Raw genomic sequence first — 21,314 nt, 5'->3', positions numbered from 1 at the left:
ACAAAAATAAAAAATTGTAGAAAAAGATGAAAAAAAGAAGAGTTTTTGTGAGAAAAGAGGAGAGAAAGAATGATGGGGATCAGTCCAGGCATTATAAGACCAATTCTCACAAGAAGGCAAACAAACAGGTTCTGATTTGGTATGGGGAAGACTCTTGGGACTTGGATTGAGCTGGTCAGGGGTATTTTCGTCATTTTAACTAGTCCTGTGTGGGTCTGGGCTATAACATCTTATTCCTCTAGTAGGGCTTGTCTTTCAATTTTCAGTTTATTTGCATCAGTAGATAGAAAGTTATTGTGTTTCTTGATGCACAAGACAAGGAGTGGCATTTTTGTAATTATGAACAGTATTCCGGGCCACACAAGTCACTCTATAAATAGATGTATCCTCTTCCTTTTGAAGCTAATGAATGAATGAAGGTATCTTTAGAACTCTTTTTCTGTATGAAGTGATTCCTACAAACCCTAGAGTGATTCCTTGGGATTTCTCTCTCTTTTCTCTTTCTCTACCCCTTCTCCTCTCTCTCCCTCTTCCTCTCTCTCTTTCTGTCTTGAGTTAGTTTGTTCCAGCCCTACTGCATCAAAGAATAGAAAAAAGAATGAGAGAGCAATCAGATCTGGCCAATTCGTCAAAAAAAGTCAGATCTAGCCACCCCCTCTCATTATTTATTTATACTCAAGTAAACAAAAAAAATATGTACAAAGACAAGTATGCCCTTATATGGCAGCTGAACACAAAAACTCAATAAAGAACTTAAAAAAGGCACTCCAAAACACTCCAAAGAGTCCCAACAAGTGTGTTGTGGTCCCCACTACCTATCTAAACAAATAATAAACAAAATTAACTCATAAATCTACACGAAATCCTCAAGACCCAAAGATAAATTCTTCTAACTCTCTTTTTCTTCAAACCTGTTGGCCCCAATACTTATTTTCCAATGATACCCTTTACCACTTGTACTTGTAACACTGGTTCGTTCTTTTAAATCTCTTATCAATTTCTTAAAGTGGTGGTCCCCACACTTATCTCCCCTCATTTGTTTACCTTCAACCTCCTGTTTTCTGTTTTCGCCTTCTATTATTTCGCCTGACTTTTGGGCTTCTAACACCATATTACACTCACCCAATGTGTGCACAATTCTCAATGGTCCGTTTAAATTCAAACTCTCCACTTAGACTTCTCTTAATGCTGCCCCTGCCACATAACCCTTTCCTCCTTCCTCATTCCCCAGATCTCAACTCTTCAATTCCCCATCTTCCTCCATTTCCTCCTCGCTACATGAAATCTCTACACCCCTGTCTCCTCCCTCCTCCTTTTCCCCTAGCTCTTCTGCATCTGTTCTTCCTTCAACAATTACTCTTGGGCCATATCTTTCTCTCACGAACTTTAAAACCTTCTTCCTCTACTCTTGTGTGGGACAACACATAGTAGAGACGTCCTCAACCTCAATCAGGATTCTTGCCATCCAGCTTCTCCCAAGACTTGTTCTTATCATCGTATCTTAGGAATCTTCCACAGTTGTTACCTTTTTCATGAAAGGTAAGAATATTCCATGCATACAAAGGGATGCAAATCACCCCAATCCACACTGCCTGTCTCTATTGACCTTCAGATACTTCTCCTGTCTCTTGGAACAACAAATCAAGCCTTAGGTCAAGGCATCTCTTTTTTGTTTTCTCATATTCCAAAACCCTCTCCGCCCCCTGCCTATTGCAGAACATGATGAGCAACAGACCTCCATTTAGCTTTCTCACCCCTATAACCCTTTCCTTTCCCCACTGTAGGATCGCCCAAGGTTCAACCTTCTCTACCTCCATTTCTCTCCCAACTACTCTACCGACCAGGCTGGCATACAACACCCTCATTCTTTCTTCCAACTTGCCAATCCCTCTGACATCAACGTTCGCCACCACCTCCTTCCTACCTTAGCTAGAGAGTGTGCTAGGACAGGACCTTGTTATTATTTACTTCAAACTGATTGACTTCCACAAGGAAGGCGGCCTTTTAGACTAGAAAAATTTTAGGCCTTTTAGACTAGAAAAATTTTGGGCCCTCCATAAAGATTTCAGAAAGAAAGTTGCTGACTGGTGGCAGGGTTACATGGTGGAGGGGTGGGCTGGTTGATGGTTCCAACAAAAACTAAAGAAAATAAAGAGAACTGGCAAGGTAGAGCAAAGAAAGTTTTGAACTGATTGAAGAGGAGAAGAAATTGGTTCGAGTTGAATTGGCAAATTTGGAGGAAAAAGAATGGTCTGGATTGTTAGGGGAGGAGAGGAGTAAAATATTACAACTTAGAAAGGATTGGGAGAAGGTGATCAGACGTGAAAAATGTCATTGGAGAAAGCACTTAAGGATCATGTGGTTAAAAGGCGTTAAAAATACAGCTGCCTGTCACAGACTTGCAACAGGAAGGAAAAACAAATCAGATTTTAAATTTAATGATTGATAATCAGGAAACTTTGGATCTGTTAAACATGTTTTCAGCAAGAGAGAACTCTGGCAACACCAGATTTAATATTTATATGTTAGGGCAACCAAAGACAAAAAAAAATAGAGGAAAAGACAAAAATGCCCCTGTGGCATATAGTACATATTTCAACACTCCCCCTCAAGTTGGGGCGTAGATGTCAATCATCCTCAACTTGTCACAAAGATCATAATGCCGTAGTGAGTATAATCCTTTAGTAAGAACATTTGCAAGTTGTTCATCAGAGCTAATATAGGGAGTGCACACTTGCCCCTTCTCAATTTTTCTCTTTGATGAAATGTTTGTCAACCTCAATATGCTTGGTTCTATCATGGAGAACTGGGTTGTCTACGATGTTGATGGCAGCCTTGTTATCACAATAGAGTGACATAGGATCATCAAAAGGAAATCCTAATTCACTCAATAGGTTCTTGATCCACAGTTACTCTGCAACTCCATGTGACATAGCCCTGTATTTTGCCTCCGCACTTGACCTGGCCACCACACTCTGTTTTTCACTTCTCCAAGTCACAAGGTTTCCACCAATCTGCATTTGTGTACACCTCTACTCTCATGTGCCCATGTTTCTTAAAGAATAAACCTGTCCCTGGGGATTTCTTCAAGTACCTAAGAACTCTGTATGTTGCCTCTAGGTGTGCCTCCTTGGGTGCATGCATAAACTGACTGAGGACACCCACAACATATGCTATGTCGGGCCTGGTCATGGATAGGTAGAGAAGCTTGCCCACAAGTCTTTGGTACTGCCTTGGATCTTTCAAAAACTCACCACTGCAATCCCCAAGTTTGTGATTTACATTTATAGGTGTGTCAGTTGGTTTAGCTCCTAGCTTCCTTGTACCCTTTAGGAGATTTAGGGTGTACTTCCTTTGGGAAATGAAGATGCCTTGCTGAGAGCGAGCAACCTCAATACCAAGGAAGTAGCGGAAGTGCCCCAAATCCTTTACCTCAAACTGTGTAGCTAGGAATTTCTTTAATCTCTGAATCTCTAAGACCCAGTCTCCAGTGATGACAATATCATCTACATAGACAATCAAGGCTATTGTTTTTCCTTGTTCCCTCTTTACAAAAAGTGTGTTATCAGATTGGCACTGCTTAAACCCCATCTGTTGAACTGTCTGGTGAATCCTGCTAAACCAAGCTCTCGGAGATTGCTTTAGACCATAAAAAATTTCTTCAATTTGCGGACCTTCTGTTCACTTTCTTTAGCATAGAAACCAGGTTGTTGAGTCATATACGCTTCCGCTTCCAAACCACCATTTAGGAAGGCATTCTTTATGTCAAGTTGGTGAAGCTCCCAATCAAAATTTGCAGTTAGAGATAGGAGAACCTGAATAGAGTTCATTTTTGCAACCGGAGCAAAAGTCTCGGCATAATCAATTCCATGCACCTGTGTGAAACCTTGTGCAACTAGTCGAGCCTTATACCTTTCCACAAATCCATCTGCCTTGTGTTTTATAGAGAAGACCCATTTGCACCCTACATGTTCCTTTCCCTTAGGAAGATCTACCAATTCCCACGTGCCATTTTCGTGAAGAGCATTGATCTCTTCCTTCATTGCATTTGTCCACTCAGGAACAAGTAAGGCCTCCGCAACACTCTTGGGAAGGGGAACACTATCAATAGCAGATAGAAAAGCATGAAATGAAGATGAGACATTCTCATAGGAAAAAAAATGAGATATAGGGTGGTGTGTGGTGCATGATCTGACACCCTTCCTTTTTGCAATAGGGAGGTTCAGGTCACAACTTGAAGTGTCAATATCAATAGGTTCAAGAACATCAATTGGAACAATAGTACCTGGGTGGGGTGAAGGATCCAGCCCCTGAGATTTTGATGGCATTGGTGGCATGGTTTCTGATGGCTCAGTGGCGATTGAACTCTGTTGGCCTTGATTTTTGAAGTGCAATTTCCGAAAGACACGAAATGGAGGAGGATCAGGAATAGAAGGCAATGAAACTTGAGCCTGACTCTATTTCTCCTCAACTCTACTTTCCCCCTGAGGAGAAACAGGAAAGTAGGGAACATCTTCAAAGAAAGAGACATCCATAGAGGCAAAGTATTTTTTAGACACAAGGTCAAAACAACGATAGCCTTTCTAAGCAAGGGGACAACCAAGAAAAATGCACACGATAGCTTTTGGATGAAGCTTACCACGAGTAGGAGAGAGATCATGAACAAAACACTTGCATCCAAAGACCCACATAGGGATAGGAAACAAAGGAGATTTAGGGAAAAGGAGCTGATGAAGAGACCTATATTCCAAGACCCGAGATGGTGTTCCATTGATGACGTAGGCAGTAGTCAGAACAACATCTACCCAAAATCTTTTTGGGACATTCATCTATAACATTAATCCTCGAGCAACTTCAAGGAGATGTCGATTTTTTCTTTCTGCAACCCCATTTTGTTGTGGGGTTCTGGCACATGAACTTCTGTGTTGAGAGCCGCGGGATGAAAAGTAATCTGTGAGGTCTCCATGAAAGTATTCCTTGGCATTGTTTGATTGAAAGATTCGGATCTCGGATTGAAATTAGGTGTAAACCATACGCTGAAAGCTTTTTACAGTTTTAGGAACTTCCTCCCGTGAATGCATAGGATAAATACAAGTGTAGCGAGAGAAGTCATCAACAAAAGAAATAAAATACTTGTAACCATACTTAGTTGGAATATTAACAGGTACCCACACATCTGAATACACAATGTGAAAAGGAAATTCTGATCTTTTATTACGTAAAGGGAATGAGGCTCTACAATGTTTACTTAATTGACACACTTGACACTGAAAATCACTAACAGACAAAGACTTAAACAACTCTGGAAACAAAAACTTCAAGGACTCAAAAGGCACATGGCCCAAACAGTGGTGCCATAAAATAATTTGACTCTTTCTCGACGGACTCAAAAACTTTGAAACTGTAAAACCGACTTTGTTCTCTAGCACGTAGAGACCATCCACCATGTTCCCTCTACCAATCGTCCTCTCGGTAACCAAATCTTGAAAAACACAAGAATGAGGAAGAAAGGTTACTGAGCAAGTCAATGTATGAGTAATACTACTAATGGACAACAAATTAATAGGTAACTTGGGAACATGTAGGACATTAGATAAGGAGAGGCCAAAAGGCAGAAATATAGATCCTTGACCAGCAATGGAGGAGAAGGATCCATCTGCTAGCCTCACTTATCTCTCCCAGAGAGAAGAGAATATGTTTGAAACATGGTTGACTTACCAGTCATGTGGTTGGATGGACTAGAATCAATGATCCGTGGGGATTTTGGGTTATCAGTAGACACATGGAAAGTTGAAGCAGAATTACCTGAAGAGGAGGCAAAAGAAGTAGAAGGTGTGGGTCCAGAGTTAGTATTGCGGAGAGCCCTACCATATTGCTCTAAGTGGTCATGGAAGGAATTGATAATATCTTCATTTGGGTTAGAACAAGGGAGATAGTCCTGAAAAGTACTCTGATGTTCATGAGATGCTAAGTGAGCTGAATTAAACTTCTGGTATGACTTCTTGCTTGGTTCTTGTGTTGATTTCTTACCCAATTCTTGTGCCCATTTCGGTTTCCTGGGTGTGCCTAGGTTTTTGGCAATGAGTACACTATATTTTGTCTTTATCATCCATCTTTTTCTAATTTTCCTCTTTTTTCGGTGCCCCAGTGTTACCCCTTACAGCAAGAGCAATATCTCCCCCTCAGGAGGATTCATGGCAGACTTCCTACTCTCTTCAGACTGAACAGGTGCATAAACCTTTTGGACAGACGGAAGATCCTTGCTGTCTAAAATCTAAACACGAATAGGTTCATACACAGGATTCAAACCCAGAAGGAAAGCGAACACCCTTTGTTAAGAAACTAACTTTTTATATGCTTTAGCATCCTTTTCACTTTCCCACTCAATGTTCTGGTAGTAGTCGAGTTCTTTCCAAACTGAAGCGAGGGCAGAATAATATGTCGATAAGTTCCTTTCTCCCTGCTTACATGTCGAAGATTCTGCTTGTAGCTGATAAATCCTGTTGCCTTGGCTTCCAAATTTCCTTTGCTGTCTCAACCCACATGAAATTTTGCTCAACAGATGGCAGCATTGAGGTCAAAAGCCAAGACATTATCATGCAATTTCCTTGATCCCACTTATCGTAATCAGCAGTACCAGCCTTAGGTTCCTTAGTTTTCCCATTTATATATCCAGCTTTACCTCTGGCAGTAATGTACAATTGCATCTCCTTGGACCAAGCTAAATAATTTCTACCGTCCAAGGGGGTAATGGACATAGGAAAATTTAGGGTCTCATAACCACCAGTCATTCCTCCTTGACGTGAGGTGGTTCCCAAAGTTGCAGAATCTTCAGAATTCATTGGAGTCAAAGAAGGCAGCACCACACAAGCTTATTCAAGTCTTTTCCCAACTAAGCTAAAACAAAAAACTGCTAGATCAGAGCACAGGCCTTGCTGTCACAGGTATTCACAGATCTGATAGGCCCCTTCTTAAGGCAATAAGAACTACAGAAACACATTTAAAGAAGGCTGCTGCACTTTGTCAGTCGAACCAGGTCACTTATGACCTACAGAGGTTCCTTAAACATGAAGATTATTGGGTCTTCACACCCACTAAGAGGGACAAACTCCCTTTATACCATTCAGTCAAGCAGGAAAGCTTAACCAGTTCTTGGTTTCAACACCAAGAACAAAAAAAAAAAAAAAAAAAAAAAAAACAGTTTTGAATTCTGTCCTTATTCAGTCCAGGGGGTTTCTATCGATCCCAGCCCAGAAGCAGGGAACCAAACACAGAAAGAGAACACCGACCTCTTTAAGGAACTTCAATCAGTCATCCACTGGTCTCTGGGTGCCATACAAATCAGTTGCAGTCCAAGAAACAGGGGCAGGAACTGGAATCAAACAGTCTTCAGATGAAGCTAACACCTGTCTCTTCCATTCTCAGTTCAGAGGAGCAAGGAAGATCTTCAAATAGCAGGACAGAATTTGCAGAGCACTGTCCCGCTCTGATACCATGTTTTCAGCAAGAAGAAGAAGAAGAAGAAGAAGAAGAAGAAGAAGAAGAAGAAGAAGAAAAGAACGTGAGAGCCAAGAGAGAACTCTGGCGGCACCAGATTTAATATTTATATGTTAGGGCGACCAAAGACAAAAAAAATAGAGGAAAAGACAAAAATGCCCATGGCATATTGTACATATTTCAACACATAAAATGGATCTGATACCATGCCAACTAACATAAAAAAGAATAGCACATCAAGGAGAAAACAAGAAGAAATAGAGAGAACACCAGGATTTAATGTGGTTTGGCTTGGTAGCGTACATACACGGTAAGAGAGGAAAAATATCCACTACGAGAACAAGAGATACAACTCTCTCTCTTTCTCTCTCACACAGTTGCACTCTTCCTCAAGCCCTAATCTCACACAGCCACTTTCTTAAATAAGAAAAAGACCGAAATGCATCAAAATTACATAGAAGCCCCTTTTTCTCCTACAAATACATATATGTCCTCACACTATTACAAATATACCCAAATACATCCAAATACAATATAACTCTCAACACGCCTCCTCAAACTCACGGTGGGACCTTTGAAGGGACCTTTGAAGCAACAGTTCACCAATACACAAAAAATTATCACGTCACTACACTTTTCTCGAAGACCAAGGGAGCTTCACACGTTCACAAACAATAGTAGTCACAACTTAAGGCATCAAAGCCCATTTTCTATCAACGCACAAACAACCACAAGGCACCAAAGCACCTTTTTCAACCAACTCACAACCAACCGCAACTTGAGGCATCAAAGCCCCTTATTTTCAACCAACTTACATCCAACCACAACTTGAGACATCAAAGCCCCTTTTTCAACCAACTCTCAAACAACCACAATTTAAGGCATCAAAGCCTCTTTTTCAACCAATTCACAAATAACCACAACTTGAGACATCAAAGCCCCCTTTTCAACTCACAAACAACCACAACTTGAGGCATCAAAACCCCTTTTTCAATTCACCAACTCACAAACAACCACTACTTGAGGCATCAAAGCCCCTTTTTCAACTCACAAACCCATAAACAACCATAACTTGAGGCATCAAAGCCCTGTTTGTCAATTCATGTAACCACCACCACCAACTCACAAGCAATTGCATTTTGAGGCTAGTAATCGACTACTACACGAAGAGATGTCATTGTAGTTGACTACTATGTACTATCAGTATCTTGTTCCTAGTAGTCAACTACTATACAAAGAGATTTCGTAGCAGTCGACTACTATCAGTATCCTATTCTTAGTAGTTGACTACTACATGGAGAGATTTCATAGTAGTCAACTACTACCTCAACTGAACATGAAATAGCAACAAAGGAACACCTTCACAGATCACAAAATCACTTACCACACCGCTATTAAACTCTTCACAACAACCAAACACCTTCACAACAATCGAAACACTTTCACAGCAACCGGAACACCTTTGCAGCAATGTGAACACCTTCACAGCAACCGGAACACCTTCACTACAACCAGAACACCTTCATAGCAACCAAAACACCCGCTCTGATACCATGTTAAACAACATAAAATGGCTCTAATACCATGTCAACTAACATAAAATAGAATAGCACATCAAGGAGAAAACAAGAAGAAATAGAGAGAACATGAGGATTTAATGTGGTTCGGCTTGGTAGCCTACATCCACAGGAGGAGAAGAAAAATATCCACTGATAACAAGAGAATACAACTCTCTCTTTCTCTCTCACACACACACACACTCACACTCTTCCTCAAACCCTAATCTCACACAACCACTTGCTTAAATAAGCAGAAGACTGAAATGCATCAGAATTACACAAAAGCCCCCATTTTCTCCCACAAATACATATAGGTCCCCACAGTATTATAAATATACCCAAATAGAGCCAAATACAATATAACTCTCAACAGGATCAAACAGAGATTTGAAGCTCTTGTTCTTTCTTTTAACTCCCTTTTCTCAAAGGAGAGTAACTGGAGGTTTTTTTAGTTAGCTGGGATGGTCCCTCTTTGTTGGCAAACAATAGAGAAGCTAGATTGAGAGGGAGTTTCGGGATGATGAAGTGAAGAATGCAGTTTTTGCTCTAAATGGGGATAAGGCTCATGGACCTGATAGGTTTTCTATTTTATTTTATCAGGAGTGATGGGATATTTTGAAATCAGATATAATGGAGGTGTTCTCTGATTTTTACTGGTTGGTTGTGTTCAATAAAGGGACAAACTCCACTTTTCTAAAAGTAGTCTAATGGGGATTAATTTTTCTAATCCTTCCTGTTTACAGAGACTGGCTGATGTGCTAGGTTACAGGCATTGATGGTTCATGAAAACTTCTATTAATACCAGTGTCTTATGGTATTTAATTCTCTTTGAGCTATCATACTTTTTCTTTTTTAATGAACTATTGCAGTATTTGGTTGTGACAGGGAAACTAATAAGGCCTTCTGTGGATTTTTTGATCAATCAAAATGTCATCTGTATCAGAAAATGTTTCAAGAGGCACCTGGCACGAACAATCTTAACAAGGATGCCAAAGAGGTCAATAATAAGCCTGGGAATGCCATGGTGAGAACCCTGAGGGACATTTCTTATGCATCTTTGCTTTTGCAAACTAATGAAATATGTGCATTAGTGAACTTAGGATGAAGATTTACTTCTATTGTTGGCCTTGATGATCTAGCATGGAGTAGATTTGCTATATGTTCAGATTTTGCTTGGCCTCCTTTCCATCTTTAGTTTCTTTATTTGATTACTGACCCTGCACCTTCCTTCTTAGTTGGATGAAACTCCCTCAACTTCTGAGGAACAAGAGAAAGGAGCATCTGGTGCAGAATTGATTGAAAATTCTTACAGTGAACCAAGTAGTCAGTATGCAGAATCTCAAGAAAATATTGGGGTTGTAACAGGAAATTGGGGTTGTGGTGCATTTGGGGGAGATCCCGAGCTTAAAACTATAATTCAGTGGCTTGCTGCATCTCAGGTTACTTTTGCTTCCTCTCAGTGCATGTGAATATCGTTTACAAACTATATTCTACTAATACTTGTAATATGTCTAGATAGTGGCACAGGGCCATACATGTAATTTTATCTTTAATTAAGTCACCCTAATAAAATAATAGAGTGGGTCCTGCTCAACCTACTATGATTCTTTTCAATTCAGTCTTCTCTTTCTACTCTCTCCTCTCTCTTCATGCACCTTTTCAGATCTGATTTCATGGTATCAGAGCACTTCCATGGGCAGATCTGAATGACTGCTTGTTTCTTTAACCTGGATTGAGAGGATTGACAGGCGGCTGGGAGATAGTCTTGGGAGTGCTCAGACTAGTCTGCATTCTTTTTTCTCCCTCCCTTCTTTATTCTTGGTCGTGGTACCAGGAAATATTTGTTGTGGTGACTGAAGATAGTTGATGGGAGTGTTGAGGATCTAAACAGATCAAGTGGTGAGATTGTGTTGTCTGTATGACTTAGATTATGTACCAAGGGCAGTCTATATAACTGTGAGGTGTGTATGAAGCCAGGTTGGTGTGATAGGCTCAGAATTATCACTTCAGGAACTGTTTGAATCACTAAGAAGTCTCAAACCATTTTTCTGGTTGGTGGAAGTTTAAATTTTGCTATCTGAGGACATGGAGAATATGTACTGATGAGTAGACATGAAAATAGTTGAAATTCTGTCTGTTTTCTTATTGAATGTGGAGTTTTACAGGACCAGTGTGGTCTGTATGGACTCTTAATCTATTACTTGGTATTGTGTGAACGGTGTTTGTCTTGTAATGATCTGTGTGGACTCCAGGTTTAAAATTTTGCAACGTATCAGGCCATATTGGCTGATACATATTGTTCCAGTGAGGGCCCAATACACGGAATGCATAAAAACCCAATGTTTCGTTCTTTTTCATATGGATTGCCTGGTAAGGATCAATACTCTGTGTATCGGCCAAGACATTATGATTTTTAATATTTAACCCCCCCTTCTCTCTCTCTCAAATTCAATTTTGTCTCATTCCTAATCTTTCTCATTAATTCCTAAATAACCTCCATAATTACTCCCTCTCTCAATAATCACCATAGGTCCACCACTACACCATACTCTATTTTCTTGTCAAAATCATATTCATTTTGATTCTTGAATCTTGAGTAAATTTTCTCTTCTTGGTGGATGTTTGTCGATAAATGCTAAAATTGGTTATTAAAATTTATATACTAATAAATATTAAGACAAATTATACTGATTTTGTGAAAATGAAGGTATATACATACACAATTTAGTTCTTCAACAGTTACCAATTGTGTCCTGATATCTCACACTTTATATAAACCATTAAAGTATGATTTTTATGTTTAAATAACTTATTTATAGTATGATTTTTTATGTTTAAACCATTAATAAATTTTTTAAGGTTTATTTTTGTTAGTGTATCCATGTGTATCTTGAATTTTCATCCATATCCAAAGCTTATCCCAATACGTCTATGTAGACTGGTAGTGTGGTGTGGCCTTTTGCAAAGTAACTGAAGTCTATGTAGACTGTTTGATTGGTGTGTTATTGATGGATTGAAATATTTTCAGGAATTGTTTGGTATTTTTTGTCTTGGAAATTGAATATTCAGCTGTGTTGGATGTTACCTCTACTCATCCTATGATCAGCAGACATTATGGAGAATATGAACTTTCCAATTTTCATCGCTCCTCTTGATGGGTTGAACTGCTTAGAGTTAGGGGTGTGGTGTCAAATGGACTGGATTTTATCCAATCCGGTTCAGTCCAATGTGAGTCCATTACAAATGGACCATGTCCTATCCAATCCAACGAATATTTTGGACCGGTTCAGTCAATGTCTGGACCGTCTATCTGTTCAAATTTGTTTTAATTTAGATTAATTCTACTATCAATGGACCATATATTGGCTCAATCCAACCCAATCCAATATAAATTCATTATGGACAGACCAGGTTCAATCCAATCCAATAAATATTTGGACCATTAAGTCTGGACTGGTCCAATTCAATACGTCTTGTTGGTCCATCCAATCCATCCAAATTGATTTTGGTTTATTGAACGGGGTCCAATCCAAAACCGGTCCATTGAGACCCCTACTTAGAGTGGTCCAAAGTAGTGATATTATTCATGGGGGGAGAGGAAAGTCAGGATTTCATGGCTGATTTTCTTTGAGAAATAACTTTGTGGGCTGAACCTGCAAGAGAGATTTGGGTGCAAGCTAAGGCAACTTATACTGAACAAAGACATTATACTTGGATGTACCAATTATAGGTAGAATCTTCAGCTTGCAAACAAGGTGAGAAGTGTCTCTATGTGTACATTTTACATCAATATGGAAAGAGCTTGACCACTACCGGTCTATAGATTGGAGTTATGAACAATGCTAAATCCTACAAGGTAGTGTTATCTTAGTAGAGAGTAATGTTTTAAAAACCGACCTGGAGGCTGAGTCATTTTATATGTATATATGTGTATATATGTATAAACATGTATTTTATCAATAAATATATAGTTATTTTTTAGATGTATATATGTATATATAAATATTATTTTATGTTTATTATATTTTCAATTCAGGTTTTAGTTTTTCATTTGTAAAAAATGTTAAAAATTGCAAATTGAGGCCAAAAAAAGGGTTTTGAGGGGGGGATAGTGGGGCATGGCCTTGGGTCACATAGATCATGAAAAATTACCCACAATCAAAAAATGATCACCCTAATCGAACATCTAAGCGTGACGTTATGGCCTTTGGAAGTTTGCACATACATTGCTTGTGCAAATCGTGACCTGGTGATTGAGTTAAATGGGGCAATGGTTCAACCACCCAGGAGTTTTTTACCAAAGGTTGGGTTTTGGGAAAATTGGACCCAAAATCATGACTAGGTGATGGTCTGAATGGTTCGACCAACTGGGTCAACAACAGGTTGAAAACACTAGTAGAGAGTTTGCATTTCTAACTGGTCTCAACCCCACTTTATGAGCCAATAAGAGTCCAACATTAAGAAAGGAGCTGCCTACTATAAAGAACAATGTTTAGAGAAACAGATTGTTTATAGAACTGGAAAAGGAAGAGGCTCATGAGTTTGAGGTTCAACTGAGGTCAAATCGGAGGTTGAACCATGGTGACATGGCATACACACATATATACTATGGATCATATAAATACTATATAATATATTTTACAAATTTTATCATATTAAAATATGGTGGATGGATTGCATGTTCCTTAATTTTTAAAGAAAATGACCAGGGTTCACGTCTCTTATTTTTAAAATAAGTGTGTAATAAAGCAATATATGCAATTGAGAGTCATTAGTTAACACATAAAGAAGTAGACTAATGGTAATTAAGCAATACATAAAAATAAGACGCCATGGGTTCAACTCTTGTCACATGCATTTTGAAATTTCAATTATTTAATGACCTGGGCAGTTTCATGAAACGAGGATCAGTTCATCGGTTTTCCAGTTAATCCAGCCGGCCAGCCAGTTTTCAGTGTTTTTAGCAATTTCAGTTCTTGGGTGTGATTGAACTGGCTAGGGCCCTGGGTTATGGTTCAATGAGTCTGACTGGATGGTCTGGTTCAATTTTCTAAACACTGATATAGAAAGTCTATGCCCTTATACGGTCAGATAGCAGGAGGAATGAAATAAATCCTCCTAAGAGGGTGCAAATTGCATTGGCTAGAAAGGGGGGTAGTAGCAATTAAGGTATACACTTTGGTATAGATGTTGGATGGTACAGAATGGAGGAAACAAGATTAATTCTGCTGACCCAATTGGGTGGGAAAAAGATCTGAGATTATATTTTGATTAGGGTTGTATTTATGGGAAGGAAAAAAAAAAAAGATCTGAGAAATTGTATTTTGATCTTGTTGTTCATTCTGAGAATGTTTCTTCCAGGCTTTACGACCTTTCATTTCCCACTGCACATTTGGAGAAGAGGCCTTGAGGACTCTAGATCAGGTACATGTTTCTATTGATGTCAAAACTTCCCAACAAAATGGTATTTTTAATTCTTTCTGATGCTGTCAGTTAGAAAATAAGTTCAAGAGATGCAATCTTCTCTTATAATTTGACAGTTCTATCAGCATATGCCCAAATCATTTCCTTTTGAAGATTGGCTTATTTCCCAAAAAAAAAAAGAAAGACAAGATTGACTTATAATTAAGCAATGAGTGTGAGGGGTTGTTTGATTGTTTGATAAAAGTCAAAGTCACTGTATTGAATGACTTGTTGCTTTGTCTATTAGTGGTCATTGTTATTATCTAAGCCTTGTCCCAATTATGTGGGGTGGGCTACATGAATCCTCTTTTGCCATTCCAGTCTGTTTAATGTCATATCCATTGTTAAATTATGTGTGTATAAATAATTTCTTAACCACTTTGACTCATGTCCTTTTTGGTCTGCCCCTAGCCCTTCTAACCCCTTCAACTTGTAACTGATTGCTTGTTTTTTTACAGGTGCTGTAGGTGGTCCTATGCATGTGACCAAACCATCCAAGTCTACTTTCTCTCATTTTATCACCTATTAGAACGGCTTCTAGTTTCCTTTGAATGACTTTCATTTTTTACCCTATCCTTTTTAGTTTTTCCACTCATCCATCTCAGCATATGCATTTCTGCCACTCATTTTTTCGACATGTTTCTTAAGTGTCCAACACTCTGCTCCATACAGAGTATAGCAATTAACACAATTTCAGTTTCAGCTTAGAGAGCTCACAGCCTCCTAATAACTCATCATCATCATTCATGCTCTGTTCCTATTACATGAATCCTGTTTTGCCATTCCATTTTGTTCAGTGTCATAGTGTCATATCCATCGTTAAATTATGGGTGCATAAATCATTTCTTATTGCTTTCACTCAAGTCCTTTTTGGTCTGCCCCTTCAACTTGTAACAGATCTGTGACAGCCTCCCAATAACTAATTCACTAAAAGACAAAACAATAATTCATTAAGTTCATCCATTTCAGCTGTTATCAAACGGCCCCAACTCACACTTACAACAAATTAAGTTTTCTGATGTTTTATCCCCATGCTAACAAAGCATTTGGTGGTTCAACATCGGAAAGGCTGTGTTTATGATACTTCATTATCAGAGAAGAATAACTGTGCCATAATGCTGACTGCATTTCTGACCACATGGATATCAAGTCCGTTGCTATGTTCCTCCTGTGTTGACCGTGAACTCTAGTTTGTAGCATTTTTATTTTACTTCTCTTTCTTGATGCGTGTATTTTGGATTGGCAGGTGAGTCAATGGATTCTTTCACATGAATGGACCGTTGGAGATCTCTGGAACCTGTTGGCGGAATACTCAAACCAGAGATTGAAAGGAGAGACTAATATTGGCTTTTTCACTTGGCTCCTTCCATCATCGCCCATACATGATTCTTCCATGGTATCAGACAAGAACTGTATATGAGAATGACAACATTAATGTACTAAGAAGAAAGGAGCCTTCATTTATGTGTTTTAGTTGTTTGGCTTTTTAGCACACTGGTGTCAATTTGGAAATTTTCAAAATATTGCACATACCTTTTCCCATGTGTGTAATTTTGGTTGAAATACATCTAATCAGATCTGACAGCCGGTTCCCTGTTCTGACTTCTGAGAAGAAAGCTTACCGTACCTGCACCTCCGAAGGAATCACGAGAGATATCTTGAGTTCCATAGCAAAAGAAAAACGGAAATAAATAAAAATCGGAGTTTCATGCTGATCAATCCATTGGTTGATTTGTCAATTCGTGAAGAAAGTTTTACCTCGTTCATTTGTAATTGGTTCAGGTTCAGATTTCATTATTGTCACTTTTTTCCAGGGGTGATCCTGGGCTCTGATTCATCATTGTCACTTTTTTATGCGAATGTGCCCATGGGAATAGCATAGCCAAATGTTGAAATCAGTCAGGCTATGTTTGGCAGATAGAAAATGAGTAACAGAAAGTTGAAATGTTGGCATCATTATTATTAGAATCCCATGAATCGGGCTGAATTTCTGGCGGAAAAGAGAGGATGAGATGTTCTCCATGTGTGACTCCGATAAACGTGGGCAGAGTTTTCTTGTGCAGGAGATCCGGACTCCTGTGACGGAATTGAAGAAGGATAGAGTGTGGGTAGGAAATCCAGTTTGCCAGTTAGGAGGCCTGGATCAAAAACTTACAATAAATCAGTTTCTCGAAAAAAAAAAAAAAAACTCAACCATCTGAGATGGTATTTTTCATGAACTTTTAATCGAGAACATGCAACGATACACTTGTACTCTTAAGCTGTTTGGTCTGATAGGAAAACAAAAAGAAAGAAACCAAGGTTCGAAATATCAAAATCGTGTACTTTATTGAAAAGCTTAGATACAAATAGGGACACATATATGCTTTGAAATTTGAATATGCATGAATATGATGAAAAGATATGGCAACAATAGGGACATTATGTGGATATATAGGGAATTTTTTGCAAATTCTATAGATGTGTCTAACACTAAGGCCTTGTTCGTTTTTGCATGAATATGCACTTGCCCGGGTAAGTGCATTTACCCACTTTTATGTCTCATGTAAATAAGGCAATGACCATTTTAACCATAAAAATCTATTATTAAAAAGGGCATTTTTGTCCCATTCAAGTGTTGGCAACTTTCCCCTTAGGTGGGAAAGTTATTTACCCACCTAGGAGATGGGTATCACTTACCCGGGTAAGTGGGTAAGTGATACCCAGGAAAATAAACTTTTCTTAGTCCCCACATAAATCTGAAAAAAGAACACCCTCTAATGGTACGTTCGGTTCACGCGACCTGGATGTTTGTTTTGGGAGAGTTGTTGCGATGGGATAAGAGTATCATTCTCAAAATATGGGATGTGGGGTCTTACCAAATAGGTGCGACTCCACTGAGAAATGAAAGTCGTGCGATGGTAGTGAGGAAATTTTATTGAAGGGTGGACTGTTTTCATCTCCCACATTTGTAGTGGTCCGAACTCCAATCACCCTATCCTTCATCTCCGGCGAAGGTAACGTTTTTGGCGGTTATTATCTTCGTTTTCTCTGACGAAGACAGCAAGGACAGGTTATTGTCTTCATCTTCTCTGGTGAAGGTAATATTTCTGGCGGTTATTGTCTTTGTCTTCTTTGGTGAAGACAACAAGGATAGGAAGGACAAGTTATGTCTTTGTTTACGGCAGTTATTGTCTTCAAATCTCAGACAAGAAGGATAGGTTATTGTCTTCTTCTTCTCCGGCGAAGGTAACGCTTCTGGTGGTTTTGTTTCTTAATGACATGTGTTTCTCTGGCGAAGGTAAGGACAAGTTATTGTCTTCATCTTCAGATCTCTGGTTTAACTTCGGCACTCTAGATCTGGCCAGAGACATGTGTTTGCTCCAGATCTAGAGTTTTTCCCATGGATTTATTGCAAATCTATTCCAAGCCCCATGAATTTGTTCCAGTTCTATAGTATTTCTTCATCCATTCGTCTCATCAACCAAACGCTAGAAGCGCATTCTACATGATAGTAGGTCTCAGCAAACAAACACATGACCAAAAGATGAGAAAATAAATTCTTCCTTTCTCATCTCATCCTTTCTCATCCCACTATTTCTCGGAAACCAAACAGACCATAAGGGTCTGTTCATTTTACAGATCTTGGGAGAGGGAAAAGTTGGTCAATAGGATTTTGGCTCCCATTGACTGAGATACCCATTTTTTAGATTTATGTGGGGTTTACAAAAAATCATTTTCCCTAGATATGGTGGGTAAGTAATTGGGTAAATAACTTTTCCCCCAAGGAAAAGTTGACAACACTTGGATGGAACAAAATTGTCCCTTTCAATAATTACTTTTTTTATGGCTAAAACAATCATTGTATTATTTACCTGGAAATAAAAGAACATGGGATAAGTAGCTTCCCAAAAAAGGAATGCAGCCTAAATCTTTCTTTGGCATAAGTCATTCTTATATCAATGAATTTAATAGATCGATGTTAGATCCATATTTCTTTCCTGCAATGAAAACCATTTTTTTGGTAAGTGCAATGAAAACCATTTGGAACATATAAAATCATTATTTTTATAGAAAGTTATTTTGTATAATACATAGATCTAACAAGTTTGGGTTGCTAATGTAATTGGATATATATGCCCAATGGTCTAAACTTAGGGTGCAACTAGGGTTGCCCCGAGTTAAAATTTCCATTGCTTTGGGTTTGAGTTGTGTCCATTCAAATTTTGATAGAATCCCAACCCAAATATGCCAAAGTTGCACCCGTAGTCCGAACCATAACAACCTATAAAAAATGCTAAAATGGGTGTTATTTCTAAATGACACGTAGAGAGAGTGAGAGAGAGATAAGTGATATTTGAAAAAATGTGATAAGACAAATGAATGAAATGTTTATATGTTTATTACTTTTTGGTTTTTGATTATTACTTTTTAGTCCTTTATTTATTAGGTTTCAATTCTTTCTATTTACTTCTTAATCCATTTATGAAATGATTATTTATTTATTTGATTCTCTTTTAATTAATTTTTGGGTAAATTACAAAGACCCCCTATACTCTGGGACCGGTAACAATTATCCCCCTAAACTTTTTAAATCCCCAAATTACCCTTTTCTTTCATCAATCAAAATTTTTTATCCCCCTTTGTCATTAACAGAAAAGAAGGGAGAATGGGGTAATCATACATTCTCATCATGCATCAAATATCAAGCATGTGATGAGAGGGGAAATATAAATACGAGGCTTAATAGTTGGAATCATTCATGGTTGGGAATAGTATCTGATGAATCAATTTTTGGTGAAGTATTAATTTTTTTGTGCTAAGTACCTCGTCATTTGGTCTGCTTCCAAGTGGTCGATGACTCAGAGGCCGAAGTGGAGAACTCTTGCTGGGTGAGGATCTGGATGCCGAACTGACTAGGCTGAGCTAGGGGCAGATTGGGAGCTGAGTTGACTGAGCCGGGCTGGGCAGGTTAGGTGCCGAACTGACTGGGCCGAGCTAGGTAGGTAAGTTGACGAGCTGACTGGGCCGAGCTAGGCAGGTCAGGTGACGAGCTAACCAAAGTGCCGAGTTGCCTATCAGGTGCCGAGCTGCCTATTAGGTGATGAGCTGACCAGTGTGCCGAGTTGCCTGGGGCCGAGCTGGATTGATTGTTGATCTTCATAGTTCTTTAGAGACCTGCAAGGAACCAATGTCAGAGGACCCAGGGCGGCTAACAAGGCGAGGTTGCTCCGATGTTTAAGTCAGTACTCTCATAGTAGACTGTGAGCTAAAAATCACGAAGTATGAGACCTATAATATGCTTACTTGCCCCTCTATGCCATTGGGGTTGGTGCCTTTATATAGGCATTGCTTGGCGTGGGCTTCACTCACCGCATCTGAGATTTTCGAGAAGTCGCCTAAGTGGTCTGAGATTCTCTGAGGCAACTGCCATGCATGTTGACCACCCTCTAGATTGTTCGGCATGTGGGCCAACTTCCAAGGATCGTGGGAGTGTTAGGATATGCATGCCGAATTTGTCGGCGAGCACGTCTCGCAGGTCGCCAGGTCGGCGCCTGTGCCAGGCTGCCAAGTCGACGCCTGGGCCAGGTTGCTAGGTCACGCCTAAGCCAGGCCGCCAGGTCGCGCCTGGGCCAGACCACCAGGTGGGACACTACCAACTTGGCAATTTGTTGCCTAAGTGGTTCCGGGTGTCACCTAGTTGTTTTGAGGTGCCATGTGTCACAATGTCATTGGAGGGCCAAATCTGCCCTCATCATTTGCCCCCCACTCCCGAGCCGAAAGTAACTTGGCGAAGGGAGTATATTGCTCTTTTTGGCCTGGAATGAATAATTCGATGAGCTCGTAAGCGTCGGTTTAATTCCTTAGGCTTTGGGAGCGACTCGTAGTCCACTCTCATTGATTTTTCCCATGCCGAAGAGGCGACTAGGTCTTATGTGGTGCCGAGGTCTTTGCCAGTTCGACACTTTAGCTCTTAGGCTCTGGGAGCGACTTGTAGTCCACACTCCTTGATTTTGTCCATGCCGAAGAGGCGACTGGGTCTTATGTGGTGCCGAGGTCTTTTATCAGCTTGGCACCTTAGAGCTACGGCTGCATTGCATCGGCCTCATTATTGATGTCGGTCACCCACTCCTACAAGAAGCTACTAGGAGCTTGACCTACAGGGGCAACACTACCGACTTTAGGACACGGGCTCGCACGGGAGCCTTGGAAGGCTCGACCAGCAAGGGCATCCTTGCAGCTTGTTGGTCGCCTACTCCCGCGGAAGCCACGAAGAGCTCGTCTTGTAGAGGGTACCTCGTGAAGAGGACTGATGAGGCTTTATCTGAGTTGAAATAAAGTTGAAAGAAGAGGACTTAGCCTTTCAAAGGATGAGAACTTAGCTTTTCATACTGTTTCCCACAGATGACGCCAAATGATGAATTAATTTTTGGTGAAGTATCAATTTTTTGTGCTAAGTACCTTGTCATTTGGTCTGCTTCCAAGTGGCCGATGACTCAGAGGCTGATGTGGAGAACTCTCGCTAGATGAGGACCTAGATGCCGAACTGACCAGGCCGAGCTAGGGGCAGATTGGGAGCCGAGCTGACTGAGCCGGGTTGGGCAAGTTAGGTGCCGAACTGACTGGGCCGAGCTAGGTTGGTTAGTTGACGAGCTAACTGGGCCGAGCTAGACAGGTCAGGTGACGAGCTAACTAGAGTGCCAAGCTGCCTATTAGGTTTCGAGTTGACCAGAGTGCTGAGCTAACCAGGGTGTCGAGCTGCCTGGTGGCAAGCTGGATTGATTGTTGAGCTTTGTAGTTCTTTAGAGACCTGCA

General features: G+C 39.9%; 1 protein-coding gene and 1 long non-coding RNA gene across 10 annotated transcripts in view; one reads left to right on the top strand and one right to left on the bottom strand.

Annotated features, from left to right (window-relative positions):
* Nucleotides 1-16,118, top strand: part of LOC148873525 (poly(ADP-ribose) glycohydrolase 1-like) — a 66,288-nt gene extending 50,170 nt beyond the window's left edge. For 5 of the 9 annotated variants that reach the window (XM_088965862.1, XM_088965861.1, XM_088965858.1 and 2 more), the window contains exons 8-11: nucleotides 9,942-10,080; nucleotides 10,292-10,495; nucleotides 14,418-14,480; nucleotides 15,766-16,118. In XM_088965862.1, coding sequence (XP_088821988.1) covers nucleotides 9,942-10,080; nucleotides 10,292-10,495; nucleotides 14,418-14,480; nucleotides 15,766-15,939 — 580 coding nt within the window. In that variant the 3' untranslated portion in view covers nucleotides 15,940-16,118. The remainder of the gene's footprint in view (nucleotides 1-9,941; nucleotides 10,081-10,291; nucleotides 10,496-14,417; nucleotides 14,481-15,765) is intronic. The other 4 variants (XM_088965866.1, XM_088965859.1, XM_088965867.1 and 1 more) reach the window with 2 other exon arrangements.
* LOC148873524 (uncharacterized) lies at nucleotides 15,448-16,411 on the bottom strand. The gene is made up of 3 exons (XR_016105428.1): nucleotides 16,278-16,411; nucleotides 16,053-16,146; nucleotides 15,448-15,929 (listed from the first exon to the last, which is right to left on the bottom strand). It is a non-coding gene; the product is annotated as an uncharacterized LOC148873524 (long non-coding RNA).
* Between the last annotated feature and the right edge of the window lie 4,903 nt (nucleotides 16,412-21,314).

This window comes from Nelumbo lutea, chromosome 1 (genome assembly GCF_056320005.1).
Source record: "Nelumbo lutea isolate HS-2025 chromosome 1, American lotus-T2T, whole genome shotgun sequence".
Lineage (NCBI taxonomy): Eukaryota > Viridiplantae > Streptophyta > Magnoliopsida > Proteales > Nelumbonaceae > Nelumbo > Nelumbo lutea.
The sequence above is the reverse complement of the archived record's forward strand: the minus strand, read 5'-3'. Positions and strand labels throughout refer to the sequence as shown.